General features: G+C 48.7%; 1 protein-coding gene across 1 annotated transcript; it reads right to left on the bottom strand.

The window, feature by feature from the left end:
• Window positions 1-5881: 5881 nt before the first annotated feature.
• INAFM2 (InaF motif containing 2) lies at window positions 5882-9629 on the bottom strand. The gene has a single exon (XM_053382389.1). It carries the CDS (start codon window positions 8983-8985, stop codon window positions 8644-8646), a length of 342 nt encoding a protein of 113 aa, XP_053238364.1. The 5' UTR covers window positions 8986-9629; the 3' UTR covers window positions 5882-8643.
• Window positions 9630-10048: the final 419 nt, after the last annotated feature.

The raw sequence follows: 10048 nt of genomic DNA, 5'->3' as shown, positions 1-10048 counted from the left end.
AGGTACCACTGTACATGGAATACCACTAGTCAGATGAGATTGTAATGGAACCAGTGGCGGAGCAAGGTCAGGTGGTACCCCCCCATTGATTTTTTTTTTTAACTTGCAACAATGGTTTGACTTTATTTCAAGGGGGGGGGAGCAAAGTTGTTGAGCTTTTTGAGGGGAGATTGCGTGCCTTACAACGAGGAACCTGCTGGCCGCCATACAGCTGAGGGAAAGCCGGCGGATGGACAATGGGAAGCCTGGGCGCGCCAAAGCAACAGTGTCTCTCATAGCCGCTGACTGCCGCACAGCATTTTGTCATCCCCCTCAGAGGTGGCATCTGGGGAGAACTGCACCCACCACACCCACCTTGCGACGCCTCTGAATGGAGCCCAGTTTTGACGCAGGGAATAAACTGACTGACACCTGGTCAGAGTCAGGATTCAGCTCAGCCAACCAATTATTATCCCTTGATGGAGGAAGCAGGGGCCCTTTTTCAACCAGAGGATGGCACTCCTTTGTGGGCAGTCTTCTGGGGTTGCATGCCAGGGGTGGGCAGGGCTAGAAGCAATAAGTGGGTGAAGAAACAGATGCAACACTTATCATCGCCCAATAGGCGACATTCTAGCCACACACAAAACTGAAGTTTCTACACCACTCACATTAACATCTCTCCATCTAGGCAACTGAAAGTTCAAGGACCAACGTCAGCCAGGAAAGAAAAGTACAGGGGGGGGGGCACAAGGAGCAGGACCGGTGAGATGGCATGAACTGTGTATGGTTCTAAGGGCCAAGTAGAGAGACCCAGGGGGCCACATTTGGTACCCCCACCCCTGCCTTAAAGGGGTAGCTCTCGCAGTTCTACGAACCAGGAAATGTTGCTTGCTTATAAGCCTATCAAGCATTTCAAGTCGTCGGACAGTTTTCTAGCAAACTTCCATCTTGCCTCTTTATTCATTACTCTTGTCTGCCGCAGATACTCTTGTTTCTCATTTGTCGTACACAATATGACCATCAACTTTTAAGGCTTTCAGCAGCAACAGTTTCCAGTGGGCAGGCACTGTTGGAGCAAAAACAATACATGTTGCAGCACCTTAAAGGCCAGTGAATTGATTGTGGTAGAAGTTTTGCTGTGGCAGAGTCGGCAACACTTCATGCTCTGCTCCACCAAAGTTTATGCGGCCATTAATGTGCCACAAGACCCTTTTAAGGCTGTGCTTCTGCTCCTGGAATCTCCCATTCGCCAAGCCCACAAGCTGCCACATCTTTTCACCTAAAAAAATTCTGCTCTCTCCCCAGAGAGCACATCTGTGTCTATCACATTGGAGTGCAGAGCGTAGGTGCAAAAGTTTTGTGGCATTTACAGTGGTACCTCGGGTTACATACGCTTCAGGTTACATACGCTTCAGGTTACAGACTCCGCTAGCCCAGAAATAGTGCTTCAGGTTAAGAACTTTGCCTCAGAATGAGAACAGAAATCGGGCTCTGGCGGTGCAGCAGCAGCAGGAGGCCCCATTAGCTAAAGTGGTGCTTCAGGTTAAGAACAGTTTCAGGTTAAGTACGGACCTCCGGAACGAATTAAGTACTTAACCCGAGGTACCACTGTATTGCAGTTTGTGGCATAATTATTAGCAATAAGCAGCATCAAGTCTCCTGCATGTGCTTCTACATCATACTGTGAAACCTTTAGATCTTTTAAAAACAGTGTTACCGTATTAGAAATTAACACCCCAGTGCTTATTCCATCAATATATTTTTATGTAGGAGGAATGCCACCAGGACTGCTGCACAATGACACCCTGACATTTTGTGAACGTTTTCATTAATGTTACAATACCCTTTAGAGGCTGCTCAAATTTTTTTTAAAAAAAAATGGGGTGGGGGGTGGGAGAGAGAAAATGCAGCATATTGCAAAATTGTTTGTGACCTCTTATGGTACTGACAATCTAAATATCAAAAATGTTCCCTACTACAACCCTGTTTGTGTATTACAAGTGGAAGAGATCTGACAGCATCATTATATAAAAGGAACTCATATTAGCATTACACAAGGAAAGGCTGACACAGTTTGGCCAGGGGTGGAGAACTGGTGACCCTCCAGACGTTGCAGGACAACTCCCATCATTCCTGACCATTGTCCATGTTATGCTGGCTTAAGGAACAAAATGGAGCTGGGGGGAGTTGGGGGGCGCATCTGAAGGGCCACAAGTTTCCCATCCCTGAGCTGTGAGCCATGCATTCTGCCCATCCTCTGGCCATCAAATAGTGGCACACAGATTCACAAGCCATTAAATTGTCCATGCAGCTGTAACAGTTGATACAGTTAGCTAGGTAAAGGTAAAGGACCCCGACAGTTAAGTCCAGTCGCGAATGACTCTGGGGTTGTGGCGCTCATCTCGCTTTACAGGCTGAGGGAGCCGGCGTTTGTCCGCAGACAGTTTTCCGGGTCATGTGGCCAGCATGACTAAACTGCTTCTGGTGAAACCAGAGCAGCACACAGAAACGCCGTTTACCTTCCCGCCGGAGCGGTACCTATTTATCTACTTGCACTTTTTGGGGTGCTTTCAAACCGCTAGGTTGGCAGGAGCTGGGACTGAGCAACGGGAGCTCATCCTGTTACGGGGATTCGAACCGCTGACCTTCTGATCAGCAAGCCCAAGAGCAGGGGTAGGCAACCCAAGGCCTGTGGGCCGGAGGCGGCCCAATCGCCTTCTCAATCAGGCCTGTGGACTGTCTGGGAATCAGTGTGTTTTTACATGAGTAGAATGTGTCCTTTTATTTAAAATGCATCTCTTGGTTATATGTGGGGCCTGCCTGGTGTTTTTTACATGAGTAGAATGTGTGCTTTTATTTAAAATGCATCTCTGGATTATGTGTGGGGCATAGGAATTCGTTCATTATTATTTTTTTTCAAAATATAGTCCAGCCTACCACATGGTCTGAGGGATAGTGGACCGGCCCACGGCTGAAAAAGGTTGCTGACCGCTGCCCAAGAGGCTGTGGTTTAGACCACAGCACCACCTGCATCCCTAACAGTTAGCTAATCTCCAACAGAGTCAGCAAATCCTGGATGTGTTAAAAAATTAATAAGCATTAATTGTTCTGACATGCCCTGGGCTCATTAAAACAGCTTGGTTCCTAACAACAATGAATAACCATTTCTTTAAAAAAGAAAAAAAAAATCAGGATTTTTTATTTAAAAAAAATCAAAATCTTAATTTCTACACGTCCGCACTCTTTGAGGCGGGGCTGCTGCATCCCAAGCACCAACCCAGGCAGGAAAAGAAGGTCTCGACAGCAAGACAGGCCTGTTCACAAGGAATGTTTACAAAGAATCAACAAAGGATTTAACCAGTTTCATCATCTGACACAGCCATGAAATTCACGGCAATTATCTGGAAAGTCTCCCATGACATATCTCAACCCTATGTTCTTTAGCTATATTTTGGGGAGAAAAGCAGCCAAGCTCACAAAGAAGGAATTTGCAATGTGTCATAGTTAATAACTACCCTAAATTCATACCCATGTGGCTATAATTTTGTGAACCAAAATAGGATTGTTATGGGCTGTGCAGTGCGTGCAGCTAGCTTCCTCTGGTCAGCATAAAGATGGAACCTGCCTGTCCCCCAGAATGTTCCTGGTGTTCCTGGTTTTGAGAACAAACACCCTACCAGGACCTTGGTCAGTTGACTTGGGATGCAGCCAGGTAATATGGTCCAACCTTCTAGGGACTGAACTATTGACACTTCACCTGCCGCAATCAGCAGCTCAGGAACAAGACCATCTAGCTCAGAATCACCTATACACTGATTGGCAGCAGTTCTCCAGGATTTCAGACAGGGAACACTCCCAGACCTATCTGAAGATGCCAGGAATAGAACCTGGAACCTTCTGCATGCAAGGCAAATGCTCTACCACTTCACCATTGCCCAGTCCTATGCAACAGGTAGCAAGTTGGCACATGAGTCCAAGGGGTGCTGTCAATGTTGCCTGCCAGAAGTATCCAGCAAAATAAAAAGCTTGGGGGAAAGGAATCATAGAATCGTAGAGTTCGAAGGGTCTCTAAGGGTCATCAAGTCCAACCCCCTGCAATGCAGGAATCTCCACTAGATCATACATGGCAAATGGCCACCCTACCTCTGCTTACAAACCTCCAAGGAAGGAGAGTCCATCACCTTCCAAGGATCTGCCAAACAGAAAGTTTTTCTGGTGTTTAGTTGGCATCTGCTTTCTTGCAACTTGAAGCCATTGGTTCCAGTCCCACCCTCCAGAGCAGAAGGGGGGGAAAAGGCTTGCTTCATCTTCCATGGGACAGCCCTTAAGATGGTTGTCGCAATGATCTCAAACTATTCCTACCTCCCTAGCATGGCATTGATTACACTTTCTCTATGACACTATGATCCACGCCAACCTCAACTGTTTTACAAATAAATGGACCGGCTTTATGGCACTCATACTTGCATCATCAGGCAGTGATGGGTAGACGAGATGTTTTCTGCACTTGAGTGGCTGTGTCGTGCATACTTGGTTGCTGAAATGTCAGAAACAAAAGTAGCTTTCAACTTCTGTTTGAAAAGTGAATTTGCTGAGATGTTAACAGCCAGTCAACAGGACTTTCAGGTGAAGCTGCTCTTAAATGGCAGGCAGTTTTTCAAGAAAGGGCCTTAATCTGAACATATATGAAAAGATGCCCAACCACAGGAATTCTAAGTTCTCTCTGATGAAGAGGAAAGAGAACATTAAGCAGTGCTCATTTAATTGAGTTTACTTCTCTTCCCCTTCCATCTGCTTTACCCAGCAGACTTAAGAAAGCCATTAGCTGTTTGCAAAAAGAAAACATGTTTGCTCATAAGTCCCTGTCCGCCTTCCCACAAACATCCTGCAGCCTCTGAGGAATCCCCAATCACAGAGCAGTCCCAGCCACGGCAGCTTCCTATTGAGTCTTTTCTAAAAAATTTTTTTAAAGCTGAATGACTTCTTAAGTGCCATGGGATCTTGGGAATGCACATTTCCCATAAACCCAGCTTCCAAGTCTACTGAACTGTCCTGGCACCCGATGAGTCTTCCTCCTTCCTTTCTCTCCCCCTCATTCCCCTTTGATGAGAGTGAGCAGAGATGAATCCCAGATCAACGTATCTATCGTGAAAGCAGCGTTTCTCACCAAGTCTGTTCCTGCCAACTCGGAGGTCCAAACTGCGTAATAGTCTAATCCTACCCGCAACACAAAACCATCACCACCGCAATGGGCCCCTTCCACACATCACCTTCTGAATAGTCAGTAGTGTGCAGCAGGCATGTAAAAAGTCATGTATGTGGGATCAGACACACATTTTCCCACTCTGCACCTGCCCACTGGGAAGCCACAATTGGGCCCACTGCGCAAACAGACATCAGACAAAACAATTGATAAGCTAACTACATTTTCTTTGAATGCCTTCCATGTATGGATTTTTTATAACACACGAAACAGTTCAACTTTCTACAGTTGCGCCCTCAACAATCAAAGACATGCAAAGCTAGTCCCAGACATGGTGCCCTCTATCCACAGAAAGCCAGGCTTGCTTTAATCTGAATTAAAGCTATTTGGAGTTCCTGTGCCCACAAAGTTCTTTTTTCTGCCATTTGACCAAAGCGCTTCTCCTCCTGACCCCTACTGCATACAGCCATCTCCAAATCACATAAATACTCAGATTTGCCCAGCTTCCTGTCTGGAGTAACGTACAAACCAAACAGCTGGTTAAAAGAGGATCTAGAATCTAGAGAGGAAGCAATTTTTTTCTTGTTGGGTAAGGCTGACAGGCTACTTGCCATTTCCTGCATCTGTAAATAGGGAAGGGTAATACTCTCTTAAGGAATGTGATTTTTTAAATAAATAAAAAAGTCAAAAACATTTGAGTTTAGGCAGAAATCTCTCAGTGTATTTTTTTTTACCTTAAAAATATTTTTTTAAAAATATACAGAACTTCTGAATACAGACATAGCTTACATGGCTGAATTAGATATAGACATAGAGCATGTTCACAACTTCGAATTTAAACCTATTCAAGCCTGACGTTCAGTGACAACCGTACAGAAGGTTAGTGGCTTGGCAGCCGAATATCAAGTAATTTTGCCAACATTTCATTTCATTTCTTCCCCCAGAGTAAATCACTCAGAAATATCACACATTTGTCCTTGCGTGTTCAAAATGTCTGACTAGCAGTATTAACTGTACAACATATCAAAAAATATACTGGAAATCCCTCTAAGGGCACAAATTTTTGCTATTTATTTGAATCAATAAAGGGGGGTGTTGGGAACCTTGTATTTTCCTTCAAGGCCTGTGGCCTCCCCAAAACAACACATCCATCAGAGGTCAGTTCACTATTACAGCTTCCGCTTTTAAAAAAAACACGCTGCTCTTTTTTGTTTTTAGTTTGCTACTTCAGCCACTGGATCCAGCTGATCAGAAGGGGGCAGCTTGCAAGCTTGTTTGGTTCAAAGCGAGAAAGTCAAGCAGTGAGCAAGTCAGGGAGCAGCTACACAACACCCTGGTCCAGTGGTTTCCTGCGCCAGCATGCTGCTATCAGTGCTCAAGACCAGTTCAGGCTGCTCACACATACAGTGTTACCTGGGGACTAATTCCCACTGTGAAAGCAGTGGGGCTTACTTAAGAGCAGGAATGAATAGGATTTGCATTGCATGCATGCAAGCTCCCCTCTCCTGCTGCACAGTGGACTTAGGGTTACAATTTCCAATGGAGAAATCAATCCCCTTGTCACAGATCAGGTAGCTGATATACACAGCAACTGCCATCCCACAGCAGACAATACACATGTGTGACACATTGTAATGCACATGTTCCAGAGAGGAAGCCATCTTTATCTTTTCCAGGGAAAAAAAATCAACAAGAGGCTTGTGGAACCTCTGACTAATATATTCTGGCGTAAACTCAAGTGTTTATTATACCCGATGCAATAAAGTTTTAAGAGACTACAAGATTCTTTGTGCAGATGCTTTTTCCTGACAAAAAGATTTATGTGCCTGTGGGAAAAGAGTACTGTACGAAGTGATGGAAACGATCAACTATAGAACTAAATGCTATGAGCTACGGAGGGAAAATGCATGTTTTAAAAAACCTGAATATCAGCTATGTCTAAGCACTACAGTGGGTTTTAAACCATGTTCTGCTCTCATTAGATTCTTCAGCAAAATTGTGAATGTTGTCAGCTCATACATTAATGTATTTCAAATCCCTAACAGACAAGTTTAAAAATATAAAAGATTAGGCCTCTGACATAGGTTCAAGAGAAGAGACTAGATTCAAGTCAGGTCCTGGGGAAACTAACCGTGGCCATTTCCAGATATATATTTCTATAGGAGGGTGGTTGTGTTAGCTGCTTCACTGTTCCAGTGCTCAGACTACTGGAATCGCTCACACCATTGTAAAGTCTGCACTTACAGGAATGGTCCTATGGCATTAAAATGCAACTGTTTTATTTCTGGAAGCCCCAGCAGCAGTTGCAACCAACCAAGGAGAACAGAAGTGGCAGAAGGATGGTTTGGGGATTTCCAGACAAAAACAGTGACCAAAGGGTAGCTGTTTCCACTTGCTCTCATTCACTGCTGGGAAGGGGAGGGGGTGCTCCCCATTTGCAGTGGGCAGGGTAGAGTCAACCCAAATTGGGAAGGTCAGCATGCAGGCTAGCAGCGATATCAGTGGGGGTTTAGGTCAAAGAATTTAGGACTGGCACCAATGACAGCTGAAACAGAAGGAAAGTTAAATGAAACTCAAATCTGATGTAACTGGCCTGGGAAAAGGTCAGGAACAAATACACCAAAGGTTAACTCTCAAAAGCAGCATCGCCATGAGGCCGGAGAAATATGACAACAGTAACCTCAGGAATGAATTCCTTTTGGGCATGTTTACAGCAAAATATTAACTGGAACGTCTCTTCCTTGCTTACAATTTGGAAAAGAATGGTTTAACAAAAGAGGTGCTGAGCAAGCAATAATAAAGCACAGGGTCAAACAGTGCTATAGCCAGGGCTTTAAGGAACTGGGCATCCTTTTCCACCCCAGATTAGCTGTGACTTGCAAAGGAAGCTTTCCCCAATAGCCCTTTAAACACCATTCAGCACCTGCTCCTTCTCTGTCCGCGTGTGTACAGAATATAGATTATATAGGTCCTCTCTATGCATTAACTAAGGGGATCTGTATACAAAGAGGTATATGCACAGGGATACAAAGGAAATGCCTCGGGGTACATTTCAGATAGGCTGACATACCTGAGCTCCATTCCACGTGGTTCCCCCCCCCCACTTATTTAGGGATTAATAAAGCGTATTTGTAAAAACTAAAAACCGGTACAGTTTTCCCTGCTCGAGTCCCAGAGAGCGAGGCGGGGAAGCCAAGGGCCAAGACAGGAGGAGAAGCGTCCTTCATCCCTCGGCCTTTCCGAGTCCACAGCCGAGAGCGCGCGCTCGAGTCCGGGGCGACGGGGCGTTCCAGGCTCCCTGCTTGCTCCAGCGGCCGTCGGGGCTCTCGGTCGGATGGCTTCCCTTGTACTCCGCAGTCGCTGTCTCCGCCGGAGTCGGTGCAGCACGGTGGGGTCGGTCGAGGGATGGGGTTGGCGGGGAGAAAGGTTGTGCCTCCGGCCTCCTGGGCCGGATCGAGTCCCTAGCGCGCCGAGGTGTCGGGCGTCGTCGTGGGCGGCATGGCGGTGGTCAGCGGCCTCGTGGTCTCTCCGGTGCCGGGCGCGAGCGGGCCGGGGTCGGGGCCGGGGGCCGTCCCGGGCGGCTGGGGCGGGGTGTGCGGCCCGCCGCGCACGGGCTGCCAGATGAGGCTGTAGTAGACGGCCAGCACGATGGCGGCCAGCGAGACGGAGAGGACGTAGGCCAGCACGGTGGCCAGGCGCACCCACTTCTTGTTGGTCTTGGCCGCCATGCGCGCCTTCTTGTCCCCGGTGTAAGTGGCCGGCTTGCCCCGCTCCCCGCCCGCCCCCGCCTCCTTCTCCTTCATGGGGGCGCGGCCTTTGGCCCGCTGCTCCACCGCCCTCTCCGTCTTGCTGAGGCTCCCGAGCGGGATGGGCCCCGAGGGACGCGCCGCCGCCGCCGATCACATCACGACATGCCCCGGGGCGCCGGGAGAACAAGGCGCTGCTGCTTCTGCAGCGGGTGGGCCTCGCAGGCAGGCGGCGGACGGCGATCGACGGCCTCGGCTGCGAGCTTGCGACGCGCCCGGCTGCAGGGAGGCTGCTGTGGGTTGGGAAGCCCGTCGGCGGAAAGGCACCGTCGCTCGGCCTCGGCCCGCGGCGAGGATGCTGCTGTCGGGGCGCGCGCCTCCCTCTCTCTTTCGCAGCAGCAGCAGCAGCTGAATCCGCGGCGTCTCGGCGGCGCTCAGCGGCCGGGCTGTGCAGGCAGCGGGTATTAAAGGGGCACGAGCGCCGACGGAGGTGGGAACGGATGCTGTGGCGCCTTAAAAAGGCAATGCAAGAGCGGGAGGACCACCGGCCAGCCGCGGCTCTGCACTGGCAGCAGGCCAGGGACCGCCGATCGGCCTTCTGTCCAGGGATGGGGAACAGCTCCGGCGCATCACATATTGGGAGGGGGAGGGAGTCGGGGGGCTGCGATCCCCACTCCCTTTTCCCTGGGAGTCAGTCTCGTTTAATGGAGTCACTACTTCCGAGTACATGCGGTGGGGTCGCGCTGTGGGGGCGGGGGCGGGGGAGACAGGAAGCGAAAGGTACACGCAAAGCTGCGATCCTAAACAAATTTGCAATCCTTGGCTATTGAGGCTGGTGGGGTGGGGGGAGTCGCACTGAATGAAATGGGACTTCCTTCCGAACGTCCCTGCATTGCTCCGCGTTGCTGAAAAGTCTTAAGCCATTCGAGAGAGAGGTCCGCTTCAGACACTAGTTTTCCCTCCTCTAGCTGATATTAGGGTACGGGCGTGTGGGAATGGTCAAATATTGAGGCTTCTGTCCGTGATCCCGAAGTGACAGGTATGGAAGAACAAACGGTCAGCGAGCTGCACTCTCCTCCCCACCGGCCTGTGTTGTAATGTCAACATGCGGACTACCGGA

The sequence above is a fragment of the Podarcis raffonei genome, chromosome 1 (assembly GCF_027172205.1).
Source record: "Podarcis raffonei isolate rPodRaf1 chromosome 1, rPodRaf1.pri, whole genome shotgun sequence".
NCBI classification, from domain to species: domain Eukaryota; kingdom Metazoa; phylum Chordata; class Lepidosauria; order Squamata; family Lacertidae; genus Podarcis; species Podarcis raffonei.
Note: the sequence above shows the minus strand (reverse complement) of the source record. Positions and strands in the feature narration are given on the sequence as shown.

Excerpts from the sequence above, each read along its gene's own strand:
- INAFM2 (XM_053382389.1), bottom strand. The coding sequence starts at position 8,985 with ATGAAGGAGAAGGAGGCGGGGGCGGGCGGGGAGCGGGGCAAGCCGGCC.